We start from the raw sequence: 18387 nt of genomic DNA on the forward strand, positions 1-18387 counted from the left end.
CTGGAAGACTTCCCAGAATCCTTTGCAACACAGAGAAGCAGGCAAGTGAGTTAAATGAAGCAAGAATATCTGAATGCTGCTTCCCCAGACTAGTTAAGTAGGCAAGCTGGTGCTTCAGCTGCACCTGATGGCATCTCTTGGATGGTGTGTGGGGAACTTAAATGTGGATTCAAGGCTGCTAGAATTACCTGCAATTTCTTACTCCATTTTACAGGAAGAGGTACGTCCTCAGGACACAGTATCTGTCATTGGTGGAGTGGCCGGAGGCAGCAAGCAGGGCAGGAAAGCTGCCTGGAAGTTTGTCAGAGACAACTGGGAGGAACTCTATAATCGCTACCAAGGAGGGTTCTTAATATCCCGGCTAATAAAGGTGCGCGCACAAAAAGTTTTGACTACAGCAGTCATTGAAAATACGAGGCTTTAAAAAGTTCCCTCCCCTCCTGATTTATTGTGCATTCCTTGTTTTTCAGCTATCGGTGGATGGATTTGCAATTGACAAAATGGCTGCAGAGGTTAAGGTAAGACAGTCTGATCTGCTTCTTGGCTGATGGCATTGCCAGGGCCTGTGCATTTAGAGGCCAATGAAGGGGTGATATGCCTGACCTCATTCCTCTGTGCACACTGTTGGGGCATCCTCATTGTGAGAGGGAGTAGGGGCAAGGACAAATATATGTCAGAGCAAGGTATTCTAGAACTCTCTTTCCTGACTCGGCATTCTCCCGATAAATAAAATCAAGTGTGCAAAGAAGCCAATCGATGTGAATTGATTTTGTCTTATGTAAGGGTTGAATGACCAAACCCCAAAGCAGGTAGTTGAAGGAAATTGCCATGGTTACAGACTTTTGACTTTTTCTAAAAAATCATCAGTTTTAAGCATGTTACACCATAGGGAGAGTTCTTTTCCCCAGGGTTGTGCTGCAAAGGGATTAATTGGCTATCATATCACAATGGGGGTGCACAGAATAGTTGGGGCCTTAAACCACTGTCATTCAAAGTGTTGGGACATTTAAGTTGCCTGTTGCACTGTTCTACTGCCCATAGTGGTGGTCACTGAATTATAGCTGGGTAAAGGTAGGATTTAACTATAGCTGTCTCACAGAAATACATCATCATCATCAACATTTATTATTATTATTTTATTACTCCGCCCATCTGGCTGGGTTTCCCCAGCCACTCTGGGCAGCTCCCAATAGAATATTTAAAACATGATAAAACATCAGACATTAAAAACTTCCCTAAACAGGACAGGGCTGCCTTCAGATGTCTTCTAAAACTCAGATAGTTGTTTATTTCGTTGACATCTGATGGGAGGGCATTCAAATCAGAGAGAGATTTGGAGGCAATGGCATTTGGGGTTATTATACTGATCAAGACCTAGTAAACCTCACTTGGTCTGTGGAAGTGCATATTGAATGTGCTCTACATATTCTTCAGCAGTCTGCAAGGCCCTGATGAACACTGTTCTAACCTTAGCAAAGATTGATTTTGCTAATTAGTTCTCTGTGAAAACTAGCCCCATACCCACATTTCTATGTAGTTTAAATGTCCTGAGATGGATGAATATATGCCAGAATATATTTATTGTTTTGCTGTCGCCTATCCATCACCTTGGGTACTTGAAGGTGGCACTGTGGTCTAAACCACTGAGCCTCTTGGGCTTGCCGATCAGAAGGTTGGCGGTTCGAATCCCTGTGATGGGGTGAACTCCCAGTTCCTGCCAACCTAACAGTTCAAAACAGTTCAAAAGCATGCCAGTGCAAGTAGATAAACAGGCATTTCTGCGGTGGGAAGGTAAACGGCTTTTCCGTGCGCTCTGGTTTCCGTCACGGTGTTCCATTGTGTCAGAAGCGGTTTACTCATGCTGGCCACATGACCCGGAAAGCTGTCTGTGGACAAACGCTGGCTCCCTCGGCCTGAAAGCGAGATGAGTACCGCAACCCAATAGTCGCCTTTGACTGGACTTAACTGTCCAGGGGTCCTTTACTTTTTTACCTACTCGAATAAGCATAAGGACAATTTATTGTTACAAAAAAAAAAACCTATCCATGGCTGCAAACTTAACACCTGCCTTTCTCCCTGGGAGTATAGGATATCTTCTCATTGTGACAACATAGAAAAATCAAGACAATTTTAAGCAGAAACTTGCAAAAGCATTTACTGTTGCCTTAATGGTAAACATGCTCTGTTGGTTGTATCCAGATGCACATGCCCAACTTAGCAGTCCCTGTTCTTGTAGTTAGGTTCTGCCTTTTTTGCCCACCTTGTATTTAAAAAACACACACACACCCTAAACTTTTATTTCCTATGGAACTGAGACCTCTATCCTAAGATTCAAACTTATTAAAATGACATATGTGGAACTCCCAGTGGATGTTGTTTCGTTTTATATAGGCTTTCTTTGAGAGTCACCCAGCTCCATCAGCTGAGCGCACCATCCAGCAGTGCTGTGAAAACATTCTGTTGAACGCTGCATGGCTGAAGCGCGATGCCGAAAATCTCCACCAGTACCTCCTGCAGCGCAAGGCCTCACCGACTGCTGTGTGAGCCCACCCTCACCCACCTCTGACATCCCAACTGCTGTGGCCCAACTGCCTCGGTGCGAGGAGGAGGAGCTGCTACCCGACAGCTGAATCATACGCCAAGGAAATTGGAGTCTTTTCTCAAACCAAGGGGATTGGACAATGAATGTAGTTAACTGGTTCCTGCTCACACTCCAGAACTAAATTCTATTAAAAAAATTATCAACAATTCAGCAAAAACAGAAACACCCTGTAAATATAATGGTAATAAAATAGAGGATAACAAAACTGTGAAACTTCCTTAAGCCTTGTCAGTGGTCAAAATATTTAACACCCCTCCTTTCTTTACACTTACTGATGATTTTTTAACCATCCCTCTCCCATTTTCTAAAAAAAAAAGAAGCAGAAGCAGGGAAACCAGTGGTTTCTAGGCAAGTTGAATTCTGTGGCACGTCGAGGGCAGGAATAGGTTAATGCCTCTGAGCACGCCAGAGAGCACACTACAAGACAGCAAAAACATGTACGTGTTTTGTGGATTGGTTCAATAATGAAAGGCATCTTGGCACACAACCCAGTGGGTAGTGCCGAGTTGGGTGTTTCTGGAGATGTCCTGTAATCTCAGATTATATTTGAAGGTTTGTAAGAGTCCTGCCCTTCCCAATCTCTGGTCTCACTATCTTTTGAGGGAAGGAGAAATCAAATATTCTGTCTCTGCCTGCCCCTCTCTTCTTTTGATTTCATTTGCTGATGTCCTTCTTACAGATTTAAAAAAAAAATACAGAACCCTGTATGAAAACATCTTTTTCAGCCACATGAAAAAAACAAAAAAAAAAACAATTCATGCCACCTTTTTCTCATTCTTTAAATTATATCCTCCCACTGCATGCAAATAAAGATTTAGTACTGTGACTGGATCCTTCTGGGCCGCTGTTATGGCTGGCCCCCTTTATGCATAACACTGTAGTTTGTCTGAAAGACTCACCCTGTTTGAAAACCAAAACACCACCCCTAAATACCTTGTGACTGCAGCTTTCCAACCCCCCCTTTCTTTGGTGACGTTTGGTAATTTGATTCAGAAGCCTTAAAACTTGTACTAGCTGGCATGATGATGAAATTCTAAGTTGTGTGCCATCAGTTGCTTACCAGAGTAGCATGTTCCTGCTAACCAGATTTCAAACCCGACACCACTCCTCCCACAGACGTTTACAGTTCCCTTTTTTAAAAAGCATCTTTTTAAAAAGGAATTCATATTTGGTGTGGCTTTAACTGTTATTTCAGAAGGTCATCAGATACTAGCTGTCAAACTGCTTCCCTGGAAACACATTTTTTGTGCTATTGTTTTAAAAGAAAAACAAAAGGAAAAAATTCAGACAAGTTGGCGTTAATAAAAAGGAAAGTCAATGTGAAACTGAAGTCTTGGTTTTGGTATGTGTGTGGTGGTGGAAAAGCTGGAAACTTTTTTTTTTGTACGTACCTTGGGCTGTCTTGCCGTGACACTGAATCCGTTTTGATGGGCTGTAATATGCAAGGATGAGGGTCTTCCCTATTTATCTTTAATTCTGCTATCACTTCAAATGCTTCAGAGCCAGAGGTCACTCTGCAATGCCACAAAGTCAGGTGGCTGCTTCATATGAGAGATTTTGGGTGTCATTAATGGTAGCATAGGTGGAATAAAGTACATTTAACCTATGGGGCACAAAGTACTGGGACATTCTCTTGCACAAGTCCCATTGAAATAATTCAGCTCTTTGACAGCTCATATTGATGTCAGTAGGGCTGCTGTGGGGGAAATTTCCAATGGTTTGTGCTTCATGTTAATTAGCAAGCGTGTGCTTTTTTGCATTTCATTTTAATGGAGCTTGCACAGGAGAACTGCTTAGTGGAATGTGCTGTTTGCACTTTTTTCTGTTATAATATATGAAACTTAAATAATGACTTACCTCATGGATGTCAGTAAAATCTAAATTCAGCCAGCAAGCCTAGATCCAGCTACATGTATTGGATCATCTGCCTGACTACAAAAAGGCAGGCTTGGGGAAGGAATTGGGAGTGTGCTGGCTGGGTCCTAGAGTCCTCCGCCGCCTCCACAAAGCCTACTAAGTGCTTCTGCTCCTTTGAGAAGGAGGAGGGCAGACTCTAGGACCCTGCCAGAGTCCCCTCTCCTTCCCAAAGCCCTGCACCTCACTTACTGCTAGGGCTCTGGGATGCTTCCAGAGCCCTCTCACTGCCTTCCAAAGGGAGGTAAACCCATTATTGCAGCTGTGTGTGTGTGTGTGTGTGTGTGTGTGTGTGTGTGTGGAATAATTAAATTGAGAGAGGGTTTCTTCCTATCTCCATTTATTTATTTCTTAACACACACACTGCATAAAGCTGTGATTGCATAAATAAAATAAGCATAAGAAGCGGGTTACCTATATTCCATGTGACGATTCTGTTCTGGCTGCCGGTGTGGTTGTTTGTATGAAAGGTGTCTCACAGAAATGCAGGGATCACTAACCTTTGGTTCAGAGGCCTGATCTGGCCCCTCAAGCAAATGCTTTTGACATGCACTACCCGCCTTCCTGATTTTGGTGAAAATCTGCCCAGCCTAGCACCCTGGTTTGGATGTGTTTCTATCCTGTTTACCACCCTGAGATCTTTTGAAGGAGGGCGGTATATAAATCTAATAATTAATAAATTGCCTCCTCCCATCATCAACTCATTTATTTGATGAGTGGGTAGGGGGCATTCAGCCCTCACAAATGATCTGCATGTATCGCCTTTGGAAGGGTGTGGTGTGGGGGTGTGTAAGAGAGAGAGAGAGAGAGGGAGAGAGAATATGTGACTGACATGTGGCCTCAGAGGGTTGGCTAAAGAGAAATGCAGTTCTTGAACCAAGAAACATCACCCGCCCCTGAATTAGAGGTTAGACATATTTCAAAAGCCATAGACTGTTAGGAGTTGAGCATGCACATTCCACTCTAAGGAGGAGATGTCTTTAAATGGGTGTCTGCACTTTAATGTTGAGAGAGGGATGAGAACCACATACCTATTGTGCAACACACTGTCAAGGAACCTTTATTAACACAGTGCTATGTTACAAAAGTTGATGTCTACCTACCTGGCTCTTGTTGCCTTGCAGAACAAAGCAGCAAGGAATTAACCATTGGCATTGACTATTGACCCCACCCCCTAACCACTAAGCATTTGTGCCCGTGTTGCTTTTTACGGGCCTTTTGAAGAGGTTTGTGGGTGGGCTGCCCTAGTTAACACTCTCACACTTAATGCTGCAACTTGATACTGCGTTGTCAAGTCTTGAGGTTGGACACTGTGAGCCAGTTGATTACCTTCTAATCTGTCACCTGGTTCAGCTGCCACCTCCTAAATGGTGTTGAGCCATATACATCCTGTGCCAGCTTTCTTTGAACACACATTCTGAAGTGCTGTTTTGAAAAACATGACATTGTGCTGGATCAAACACTCTTAACCTTGCATGTAACCTTCACTGCCCTTCAGATGCCTGAGCTGGAATTTAGGGCCCAGGAACATACTTGGAACAAAATTAGCAGGTCCTTAATGGTGGGAGGACACCTCAGCCTTCTCCATAACCAGGCTGGATGTGGCACCTTCCAGCCTACTAGTTCAAACAAGCATTCCTACTTCTGTCCAGTCTGTGTTCTCCATAACTTCACATTCTGTGGCGGCCTATGGCTTAGTGATGGTGCTCCCACTATCTTTCTTTCTTCACTAGTGTTCAGCTATTGCCTTCAGCTCAAGCATCTGCCTAGAGCAAACAAAGGGAAGATGAAAGACAGCTGCTTCTTTACAGACTAGGTTAGCATTTGGTTTTTAAGTTTTATGGAACATGTGTCATGTATGATCTAGTTCAGATTCCTGCATTGCAGGGGGTTGGACGATGACCCTCGCAGTCCCTTCTGACTCTACAGGTCTATGATTCTATTAAATACCAGCATGCTCAGGAGCTGCACCTCTGATCAAGATAATTGTTTATGGACCATCAGGCTGGCTAAATTATTTTAGATGAAATTGAGTTCATTGGTTTTTCTTTAGCCCTGGATGTGGATTTCAGTTATTTCTAATGCTTGGGTCTTTAGTTATGGTATCTCAAATTTAAAGGATGCAGAAATCTCATATTGATGAACTCTGAAATGTACCTTGCATTACCCAGCCACCCCACCTGTTTCCAAAATTTCTACTCGCTTTCTCTAAAATTGGCAAGATGGCTTCCCTGAGCTTATGGAACAATGAAACACCGCTTGCTATCTCAGAAACCATCTTGCATGTGTCTACATTTGTGCAAAGTTCTCGCCCAAGGTTCCATTTGGGTAATAGTGTAAGGAAGTGTGGTGGTGCAGTTGAAGCACATGTAGTTTGCGCATAAAATGTTCCAGGCTCAATCCCTGGCATCTCCAGATAGTCTGGGAAATACCCTGCTTAAATAAAGTGTGGCAGTGGGGAAGGGAGAGAGAAATAACCTGGCGACTAAATTACAGTTGTACCTTGGATCTCAAAGCGCCTTGGCTCCCGAACAACCGAAACCCGGAAGTGAGTGTTCTGGTTTTCAAACGATTTTTGGAAGCCAAATGTCCGGAACAGCTTCCGCAGCTTCCGATTGGCTGCAGGACTCTCCTGCAGCCAATCGGAAGCCGCACCTTGGTTTTTTAATGGTTCTGGGAGTTGAGAACCAAGGTACGACTATACAGCCATTTCTCCCTTTGGGGGAAAACGGGGGTAACATAGCTTGCACAGTGGTTTCCAATCACCACTCACCTGGCCAGGGTATCTCGGCTTCAGATGGTGATCTTAACACCCAGGCTGGTGCACAGATGGTCCCTCATGTATCTAGTCCCAAGCAGCATTGGACTTTAAAGGAAGTCACTAGCACTTTGAATTTTGATTGGAATTGGACTTTGAATTTTGAATTTGAATTTTGACTGAAATACGGTTAAGCTCCTGGTGACCAGTCCTAGTTAGGAGCCTTCCACATATATTCTGAACTTGGAAGGGCTGTAGCTTAGTGGCAGAGCATTCCCATGCAGACGATCCCAAGTTGGATCCCGGACATCTGTAGGTAGGTGTGCCAGTATGTGCAGATTATACTGACTTGCATGGAGCAATGGTTTGTTTCGGCAAAAGGCAGCTTCCTATCTTCCTAATTAACCGAAGTTGTCAAGCCTTAAATGGCAGCCCTATAAACAACGGTCTTATCTTGGAAGCAGCCAGAGTGTGGATAATCATGGGTAGACTGTATCCAAGGAGATGTTGCAAGTAGTACACTAAAGACTTAGGCTGAGGTTAATTCAACAAAGAAATATTCCACCGAGCCTATCAGACACCAGCATGTTTTATATGACTGAGCATTTTGTCCAGAGATGGATACGGAAGGTGTTTGTGTGACCACCAGCAGAATTGACACACCTCTTCTGGGAATACCCTTCATTTCCTGGAGAAATGGGAGGCACAGCACACAACTGCTGGGACTTTTCTTCTCCACTCCTTACCTGATATACGCCTAACCACTGCATGACTTGATGAATGAATGACAGGCAAAAAGTGAAAATGCTGCTGTTAAGTGGTTGGGGCAGCATGGCAGGCAGGCAAAGAGAGACAGGTGGACTGTGTTAATGTAAAAGAGTGAAAACTTCAATAAACTATTAATTACCAAAGAAAGAAAAACAGTATTCTAGACACACCCACAACTGAAAAGCAAAAGTGTTGAAATCAAGATAGTTATGGGCCACTTTTTGCTGTCACGCTGGGCTTCTCTGATATCGTCCTGTGCACCAAGATATAGTAAACACCAAACCACTCAGAAATGCTACCCTAAAAACACAATTTGATGGAGTATAGCTGCTTGATGTCCATTGCTACCATAAAGCAGGCTTGATAAGTAATTGTTCCTTGCGTCTTGCCAAATTTGCTTCAAGTTTTATGTCCCTTGACTTCTGATAATCCCTACCATCCTGCTAAACTGCCTCTAGCTCACTCAAACTAAGGAGCAGATTGGGTTTAGGAAAGAACATGTCAACAACTCAGGTTATCTCTGTTTCCCAGAGAGTGACCAGATCTTCAACAGGAGGGCCAAACATCAACAAGAAACTTTCCAAGACCAGACATAAACCATTTGGCTTCCACAGAACTTCAGAGAAGACCATCCCAATTGGACTACTGCTCCTACAAAGCAAATTAGCTGCTGCAAGCCAACCCTCCATTTCTGTGGAAGTAGTCTGACCCACCAACATTACTGAAAGCCACTCCACATTCAGAGACTAATTTTGTCAACTTGGGTAAGGAGACGGTTAGGTAGTGGGGTGGTTTGTACCCACATTGGTGCCCAACACCAAGAAGTATGTGAAATTCATGCTTAACTGGATCTGGATTCTGCTGAGGGAGAAAGAAATATTGGACTCCATGTGGCCAGTGGACAAGGATGATGGGAGCTGTTATCCAATAACATCCCTACCCATTCTAAATCCTAAAGCTTATTTTGGTACTGCCCCAAGATCCCAGGTGAAATAACAGGAAGAAATCAACTCCCTGCCCCCATTCATCTACTCAGGTCTCAGTAACATGAGCCATGTTGACGCATTTATTTATGGTTATTAATAAACTGTAGCAGTTTCCTTATCCACTAATCTGGCACTGAGTGAAACTCCAAATGAGTCCGGGGCAAGTTGGGTTGCTAATGCTGTTGGAAGGATGAAGATGAGGATGAGAAGTGGGCCTTGTTCTGGAATTTCCAAACACACCTGCTAGTTTAACTTTCATCGCTAACTCCCCTTGCCTATGACTACTGTAACAGAAGCACCCTCGCTCCTTCCCAAGGAAGCCGCAGGGAAGTCCCAGAGCCATGCAAATAGATGTTATAAGGGAGTAAATTTTACTAAAGTGACACATCAGCAGCAACTAATAAGTATAGAGTGTGTTATAAAGTGTGTAATAATCATCATACTTGTGACATGAGATCTGGCCATGGTGATGCATGCCTTAGTTATATACTGGTTGGATTTACAGGCACGTCCAACTCTATAGAGATTGCGATCTACTCCCAGTATAATAAAACTGGCAATGATCTACCCAGTGTCATTACCCATATTGTCGAGAGAGACCAGAGTTGTTGAGCTTTTTTGGGGGGAGGGTTTCATTAAATCGCTCAAGCAACAGTCCACAACTTTCCCTTCTTCCCCCACTCTGGGGGAAGTGCAACAATGGGACATAGCGCCAGGGGTGGGGGGTGTCATGATCGCTCAGGAGCAATTGGGCAATCTCTTCTTTAGCTCCTGCGATCGACCTGGAGAACCCTGTCGATCAACCTGTCGATTGCGGTCGACCGGTTGGACATTGCTGGACTACTGTAATACACTCTACATGGGGCTGCCTTTGAAAAATGTTCAGAAGTTTCAGCTGCCCCAGAATGCTGTGATTGTGTAAGGCAGTTCATGTTCCTATATATGCGCTACTACTTTCATGCCGCTCATTTCAACTGGGCTTGTGGCAAATGAACTTTAACATGAAACCATCTGTTAGGATGTGCACACATGTTTCGATCAGTCAGTTTTTACCTATAAGTTGCGCTATGGACTATAACATGCTAAAGACCCAGAGCTAAAATGAATACAGTATCAAAAGTTGTTTTTCCAGATCTTGTACATACATCCCATGAGAAATGTCAAATCTTTCATGTTAGAAACTTATAATTAGCTGATGTATCTGACAATCATTGCATATAGTGTGGGGCAGAGTAACATAAGCAAGGGAAGAGGTTAGAAAACATAGCAATAAATTTATTAAATATATTAGTATACTCAGGCAAACATAAAGCATGTGAAACATCAGCAGCCTGCACTTATTTATGTTTACTCGGAAGGAAATTTCACCTCTCTTGATAGTTCTCACACACACACCCCGCCCAAGTAAGTGTGCACAGGATCACAGCCTTAATTAAGCCTACATCTTTCCCTCAAATCTTTCTTAAGGGAATTTTCGCTTTTTTTAAGCAAACTACTGCGCTCCATTAAACCTAACACCGTCATGACGTACGAGCCATAACTGGCCAATCGGCGCTTGAGGAAAAGCAAGGCGGGCGTCGGCCGGTTGAAAACGAGGGGAGGGGACAGCTTGCTCTTGTTCCTGCGTCTTGGCTGTTGCGTGAGCACGTTGGTTACGCACGAACGTTACGTGCCTGAAGGCGGGCTGGGGCCTGGGAGAGGCCTGACCAGTCCAAGTCAGTCAGTCGAGTCAAGTCAGTGAATAAGGGAGCGAAACAGCTTCCCCTCAGGGAGGCTGCGTGTGAGAGGAGCGTGAGGGCTTTTTTTTTTTTTTTTTGCACGCACGCTCCCACCCACGCACACCCTCGAGCTCTTTTGTTTTCCTCCTCCGGCTGAATTACTTCGCTTCACCTCGCCGCGCGCGCGCTTTTTTCGGTTTTTTATTTTTTTAAAACTCCCCTCTTCCTGTCCGTCCCCCGCCTCCTCCCCCTCGTCCTCTTCCGCCGCCACAAGGAGTTGTGTGTGGGGAGGGGGGGAGGGGAAGTAGTAGAGGAGAGTCGTTTCCGCCGGGGGTGGGGCCACCCCGCCGCAGCTGAGGGAGAGAAGTAAAGAGCGCGAAGGGAGAGAGCGGCCGGCCGAGTGAGCGGGGACAGCGGCAGCAACAGCAGGCGGCGGCGGCGGCGATCACCGACTCCGGTGCTCCCTTTCCCTCTCCCTCCCCCCCTCCGCCTCTCCTCCCCACCAGGCGCTCTCGCCTCACGCCGCCGCCAACATGGAGCTCATTACGATCTTGGAGAAGACGGTCTCGCCAGGTAAAAACGGGGAGAAGGAGGGCTGGGCGGAGGCAGGGGAGGCGGCATCCCGACAGGCCCCTCTCTCCATGGGGATGGGCGGGAGGCCAGGGGAGGAAAAACCAACTGCCTCCCCCCCCCGCCCGCACCACGATATAGAATAATATGTGTGGGGGGTGGGTGCTATTTAAAGGTGGGTGGTCGAGGGGGAGAAAGGGGTGTCAAAGGAATGAATGGTCTCGGAAGGGAAAGGGAAGGCCACGGGGGGAGGGGGAAGCCGAGGATGCCGGGCGGTTGGAAAAGGGGCTCCTGCCTTCTAGTGTGGGCAGCAAAGAGGTATGTTTTTTGGGGGTGGAAAGGACGAGGAAAGAGAATGGGTCGGGGGGAGGTCAGTTAGTTGGATGGGTATTTCCGCCAGCCCCACTGAAGCGGTGGGCCGAGAGTTGGTGGGTGCCCAGGCAGAAAGCTTCCTCTCCGCCCCTATGTTGGTTAGGGGGGGTCCGTTGGGTGGCCTGAGTGGGTGAGGGGAGGGCCGGGGGATACGAGCGGAACGGCCTCTGCGTCAAGGGGGCAGCGATGTGGGGCGGGGGGTCCTGTGCGAGGCGAGCATGGAGGCGCCTCTCGTGGCACGAGGGAGGGAGAAGGGAAGGGTGGGGTGGAAGCAGCCTCTGCGAAAGGCGCCTCGGCATATGGCTGTGGGGCAAGCCGCCTTTTCTGCTCCTTGTGTGCGATGGGCGACGGGTCTCTACCCCCCGGATATGCTCGTTTAGAGGGGGGGAGAGGGAATAAGTCTTATGTGAATTGCGGGGTGGGTCGTGAGAGCGGGTCCCAGGCGGGGTTAGTAGAGGTCTGGGTGTGAGATCAGGATCTCGCAGCCTTTGACACTCGGGCTGAGATGTAGCGCCCGGGGAACTTGCACGCTTACATAAGAAAGCGGTCCATGTGCAGGCCGGCATTGGCCGAGGGTGGTCTTGTCTCTAGCCTGGGGTGCAGGCCCAAAGCGGAGAGGTGGGGTGGCAGCAATAAGCGCCCCCGTGCTCAGAGCCGGCAGACTGGGGAAGTAGTCGCGGCCCAGCACATGTTGGGGGAAGTTGAATGCATCTCTCCTCTCTCTCCCACTCCCCAAATACGCTTAGATTTGGAGGGATGCGATCTCGGGTCTCGAGAAGCGGGGCTCTCGGGTGATGCACACCGGACCCACTCGCTGTGTCGGGGAGGCTATTTCCCCGCTATCCCGCCTTTGGGGAGAGAATGTATCAATTTCTCTGTCTCTCTCCGCCCCCCCCCGGCCCGCCGTGAATGGAACCAAGAAAGTGAATTTCCCAGTCGTTTTGGGGTGCTTCTTGCTGATAGAAACGAAGTTTGACTAGAAGGAGAGAGAGCTCTCGAGGCCCTCAGTATCGGGAGGGGTCTGTTGCTGGACGCCTGGTAGGAATGTGAACATGTGGGCGCTTCTAGATTGGTGTGGGGTGTCAGCGCCTTGATTCAAGCAGTAGAAAGAGGGGCGAGCGGATGGGGGAGATCCTGCTGGGCCGGAATTGGGGGCCGCCACTGACACCCCCTCGTGTATGTCCCCCTCCCCTTCTCCTAATCCCCTGCAGATTGCACCGAGCTTGAGGCAGCTCAGAAGTTCCTGGAACAGGCGGCCATCGAGAACCTGGTAAGAGAAAAACCGGGCTTGGGCTGCCCTTGGGTGGGGTTTGGAAAAGCGAAATCCCTTTCCTGTGTGTGTTTTATTATTATCATTATTATTTTTTTTAAAAAGCCATAGCAGGCCGAACCGCCATAGAGGGGCGCAGCCTAACTGAAGGTTTTTTTCCTCTTTTTTCCCTTTTTTTCTCTCGCTCTCTCTTTTTGGGGGGAGGGAGGGGGAAATGCAGGAGGCAGCCAATGGCAAGACTCCCGGGAGTCGCGCCACCCAATCGTGAGGGCGCGCCGGGCCCGCGGGAGGGAAAAGGAAGGGGAGGGCGATTTGGCTCTGCCGCGCTGCATGCATGGAGGGAAAGGCGGGGGGAGGAGGATGGATAGATGAGGCCTGCGGGGGCCGGCCATGTGGGGAAGCCGGCATGAGTAGCTAGCTAGATGCCGCCGGAGGAGAAGGAGGAGGCCGCCGCTGCATGAAACGGGCCAGTCCGCCTAAGTGCTCGTAGGCGGGCCTATCTTAGGTTTCGTTTTTCCCTACTGGCTCCCCTCCCTAATTTTAGGGCTTGCCATGCTGGGCCTCCGAACCTTCCTGCATTTTCCTTTCCGTTTCCATTCTTTTACAACTCCACCCCATAGCCCTATTCTTAAAACGTCTCCCTTGAATTTACATGCTTTATAAATAATATTTTTCTTCGAGACTCTTTTTTGAAATCTGTTGTTGGTCTGTCTCTTAATGCCATCAGCACATTTTTTTTCAGTTTCTAAAACTTTGTGAAATAGTAATTCGTTTCTGTATGCAAAAGCCTTGCTTTAGAAGGCAGGTAGGGATACATTGTAAAAGGGGACACAGCCAAGTGGGTGTCCTGAATGTAGAAGAGGTGGGGCAACTTAGGTTATGTACTTGAACTGACAGCACATAAAGCAGTGAAGAAAAATTCAGTTCACTGTATATTCTAGAAAGTAGGAGAGGAGAAATGGGTAACTGAAGCCTTTTATTGGATCAATTTAAGATGAGTGTATTGAGTTTAGTGGTTGATCTCCACGCTGAATGGAAATGTGATTGACATTGCCTAGATTATTTGTTTTAATAAAGGCAAATGAGCCTGTGTTTCAGATGATGGACTACTTAGGCATGCATACATATTTAGGAAAGATTGTTCAAAATACATTGAAATCACTAGTAGCATGTCCCAATTAGTTATTAGACAGGATTACTGAGGTGGCGTTGCACGTTAATTGAGAGAACCTTTAAATGGCTCTTCATAACTAACACGTCTTGGGCTCCTGCCTTTAAAATCTGTGGGAATACTCTTGAGGCTTTGGGTTGACTCCAGCAATCTTGGAGGCTTTTAGAGAAGTATTGTTTCTGAATTGCATATTATGTGTTGCATTGGCATTGTTGGGTGAGTGAATAACTTACTAGGCTTCAGATGACAAGGTGTATTCTAATTTCCATGTAGGTGCTTAGCTGAATCCTCCACCCCATCCACCCTGTTTCTATTTAATTTGCAGGGTCATGTTCTGTAGGGTGCTTTGCACTGAAATATTTGATGTTAACACATACTTGCTATTTTTAGAGGTCATGCTGTACTTCTACACTGTAACAGTGAAATAGAAATAAAAGGAGTAAAGACAAAGGGAACATTCGTATGTGTGTTACCTGAGCAGTGTCTTCCCGCCACCCGCGACCAGTAGTGTTTCTGTGAATAGCCTGACAGTTGCTTCTCTTGAAAGTTAAGCAACAGAGGGACTTTGAGATGTTCTTGTATGGTTTCATACACCACCTGTGGATAGACAGACAATGTTCTTCTTGGGGTTAAAGCTCATGAGTTATAAAGAAGCAAGAATGTTCATGTGTAAGGTAATCTGCACCAAAATGTTCCTTTAGTGCTATGCTAATCTACTTCTTGTGCTGCGTAACGAATGCTCTTGGCCCTGAAGATCTTGCATGTTTTAAATTAATGTTAAAGGTAACATTAACTATGTAAGACCCATCTTCCTGCCTCGCCACAATGTTTTGGTTAAGGTGCAGCCCCCTTCCAATCAAAGCATCATATTTAAAAAAATTATCATTCCAAAGTGTATACAAGGTATCCCGTTCTATTCTCACAGTATATTTGAGATACCTGGGGTTGAGGGACTGTGGTTGGCCCAAGACCAACTGGTGAGCTTTATGACTATGTGTAGATTTGAAACTGGGTTTCTCAATTCAGTGTCTAGTGTACTATTTGCTGCACCATACTTGTTCTTACTGTGAGTCCTGCAAAGAGCTGAAAAATATTTGCAGGTCATATGTGCAAAGTGCACAGATTTTAAGTGACCTAGGTCTAGGTGATTAGGAGCCAGCTTTGCCACAAATAGAAATAAGTTAATAATTGAGTGCTACCACAACTTTTAGACATCAGTGACATTCCCCAGGTGTCTCTGAATTGAGCATAGACTTAAAACTTTGTGTGTTAGGGATGGGAAGGACATCTTGTGAGATAAAACACAGGATTTCCAATCAAATAATGCTTTCAGAACTTGTTTTGTCAAGGTACTTTGTAGCTCTGCCCTTACTTGCACTCCCTGAGGTGAAGTCCTGTGTTACACTACTTTAGGATTGTTTTAAGTTTTCTTCCTGGACTGCCATTTACCAGTATAACATTCGCTGCCCCTTGAATTCAGAGTTCCACACTCTGCATAAAATGCAGTGTGATTTTATTTTTTTAGGACAGAATGATAACTGGGTAGAGGAGGATCAGGAGAGAGAGCAGGACTTAGTCAGATTCTACAATACATGGTTAAATGCATCCCAACCTTAATTTACCCCTCTATAGATCAGCTTCATTGCAGAATTGCAACCATCCCTCTTCACCTAAGCTTTCTAAAGTTATCCTTTTCAGCCATATAAACACTTACCCAAGTTGCTTTCTACCTACTCATAGAATCATAGAATCATAGAGTTGGAAGAGACCACAAGGGCCATCGAGTCCAACCCCCTGCCAAGCAGGAAACACCATCAGAGCACTCCTGACATATGGTTGTCAAGCCTCTGCTTAAAGACCTCCAAAGTAGGAGACTCCACCACACTCCTTGGCAGCAAATTCCACTGTCGAACAGCTCTTACTGTCAGGAAGTTCTTCCTAATGTTTAGGTGGAATCTTCTTTCTTGTAGTTTGGATCCATTGCTCCGTGTCCGCTTCTCCGGAGCAGCAGAAAACTCACTTGTCAACTGCTCAGAGTTTTCTCTCATATTGTATATGAGAGAGGTGAATCGCCATAAGCATTTCATAACCCTGTGTAGTCCAAATGGGAGGTGCATGTGTGATGTGTGGACCGCGTGTCTAGACTTGCTTCCTGTACCACCCGTTTTCAGGCTAAGGAAGTTCATACTGGGTGGATTGAAGGGCAGGGTATAAGGCAGAGTTTGGCAATATTTTGTGGCCTGTGGGCATATTTGGAAACAGGAGAAATTATCATAGGCAACAAACACATGCCACAGCTGAAAACACACAACATCATCTATTATATTGGCTACAACAGAATGCTGCTTTTGTGCCTAATTTCACCGGGGGGGGGGTGTTTACCCTGTGTGCACATGTGCAACTGCAGGAACCACATTAGTGACCCTTGATACGTGAAATCGTGTAAGAGCATCTTGAGCTGGTGCAGGATGAGGGAAATTGGTTGAAAGATGGAGAACAGGTTGGGATTCTACAGGAAAGCTTGAGAAAAATTCCAATGTTGCTGTATAGGGACCACCCGTGGATAGAGTATGGGGGTGGAGAGGCTGAGATATGAATAATACCCATGGGGATTTGGATTTGTTTTTCCTTTAAAGAGATACCCTCCAAGCTGCATAACAAGTCACTTTTTGAAAGTGAGGAAACTTCCAAAAGCAGTTAGTAATATGCCATGGGTTTGTATGTAATTTCCATACAAAGAAAGTAAAAAAATTATAATAGGCAGCCCCAACCCCTCAAGCACTCTGAAATACTGACAAGTCTGTGATTCCTAGACACCAGTACCAAGCTTTCAGGTGTCACTATACTAAGATTCCTGGATCTTTGTGACCTGGCTATGCTCCTCCATCAAACTGGCCTGAGGGTGTGCCTTAAGTAAGCATTGCAGTTCGTGCCATTAGATGTTCAACCACCCACCCTGTGCTGTCCCACCGTCTGCACATCCAAACTGGGTAAATAAAACTTGACCAATATCCAAACTCTACAACCTACCTTTTACCATTTGCTGTTTTTCTTTTCATGATTTCTCTTCAGCCATCCATTACTAGTCTGCCAGTGCACTCCAGTGTTGCTGAAAATAAAGGGGGATTTAAATCTGTCAAGTGCTTTTGAGCAAATTGCAGTTTAACACCCATCCTGGTTTGTTGCTAGAATTTTATAGAGCCATCCTAGTTGAATGTTGGCTAAATATTTCCCAGTTCGTTCATCATATTAACACATGAAGGCCTTTTGGTGACAGTTTCCTTATTAGGAGATCATGTTCGAACATGCAGAACAACTCCTGTGTCCTTCGCCAAATTGACTGCTTTAAAAACTACTGCTAGCTACTTCTAGGATTTAGTTTGAAGTCACATTTCTTTTACAGCAGGGCAGTCAGCACTGAGATGTCTGGAAAAGCCCATGAGTCAAAAAGGACACAATTGATAGTAACTTTGTGCACTTGCATAGGGTGGAAATGCTACTGATACTCAGTGTAGCTGCACTGAAGATAGTTAGCATGACTAATATTAGTTTCAGTAGGTCTATCTTGAATAGGACTTGGTTGGATACCACCCATTCATTTGCCTACCGTAAAGATCATGTGCGAAACAACAGTTGATGGATATGATGTACTTACCTTCTTCTTTTGTCGGTATTATTATTAATGCCTTAATTATACTGACTTGAGAGTATAAATTTTGACTCTGTATCATGAGTATTAAGAAGTAATTGTGGATTTGCTTAGTTGCTATCTACTATGCAGACCCAGGGGTGGGGAACTTCCTGCCTAGGTCTGTCAGGCCTCCCCATTTGGTCTGCAAGGCTGTTATGGCCAAGCCACACCCATTTCCTCTAAATCGGTGTGGGGCAGGTAAAGATGTAGCTGGACTGGAAGGTGGAGTGCAGGCACTGCCCATCTGCTGATTGGTAACACCTGCAATACCTGTACGCACAGCTTTGCAGGCTCATCGGAACTTGGAAAGCACAGTGCTTTTGCTTGCATGGTTTAAATTCACATTGCACGGGCAAAAAGAGGTCACCTGATTGCATTGTGACTTCAGGTGATTGGTAGCTTCAGTTCCCCATCCCTGATGTAAACGGCTTATGCCCAACTTCTCCTGCAACCCTGTTAAAATCCTGTTGTACAACCGTGTACGAAATTCTGCATATTTAGGTTGAGTTTTAGAAGTCTAGTCCTACAAGAATCTGCTTAGCAACTCAAGGAGAGGACTGGAATTGG

The 18387-nt window shown here is 45.7% G+C and overlaps 2 protein-coding genes and 1 long non-coding RNA gene across 5 annotated transcripts in view; 2 read left to right on the forward strand and 1 right to left on the reverse strand.

The window, feature by feature from the left end:
* Positions 1 to 3927, forward strand: part of NPEPPS (aminopeptidase puromycin sensitive) — a 74109-nt gene extending 70182 nt beyond the window's left edge. Inside the window, exons 21-23 of one of the 2 annotated variants that reach the window (XM_082197177.1) lie at positions 215 to 417; positions 471 to 518; positions 2392 to 3927. In XM_082197177.1, coding sequence (XP_082053303.1) covers positions 215 to 417; positions 471 to 518; positions 2392 to 2464 — 324 coding nt within the window. In that variant the 3' untranslated portion in view covers positions 2465 to 3927. The remainder of the gene's footprint in view (positions 1 to 214; positions 418 to 470; positions 519 to 2391) is intronic. The other variant, XM_082197176.1, reaches the window with a different exon arrangement.
* LOC309517882 overlaps positions 1 to 18387 on the reverse strand; it is a 255439-nt gene that overhangs the window by 82394 nt on the left and 154658 nt on the right. The window lies entirely within an intron of this gene.
* The window catches only part of KPNB1 (karyopherin subunit beta 1), a gene marked incomplete at its 3' end in the record, with an annotated part of 32416 nt that continues 24736 nt past the window's right edge, over positions 10708 to 18387 (forward strand). The window contains exons 1-2 of one of the 2 annotated variants that reach the window (XM_082196279.1): positions 10708 to 11319; positions 12900 to 12958. In XM_082196279.1, coding sequence (XP_082052405.1) covers positions 11280 to 11319; positions 12900 to 12958 — 99 coding nt within the window. In that variant the 5' untranslated portion in view covers positions 10708 to 11279. The remainder of the gene's footprint in view (positions 11320 to 12899; positions 12959 to 18387) is intronic. The other variant, XM_082196280.1, reaches the window with a different exon arrangement.

The sequence above is a fragment of the Podarcis vaucheri genome (assembly GCF_965113315.1).
Source record: "Podarcis vaucheri genome assembly, chromosome: 13".
In the NCBI taxonomy this organism is placed as follows: Eukaryota; Metazoa; Chordata; class Lepidosauria; order Squamata; family Lacertidae; genus Podarcis; species Podarcis vaucheri.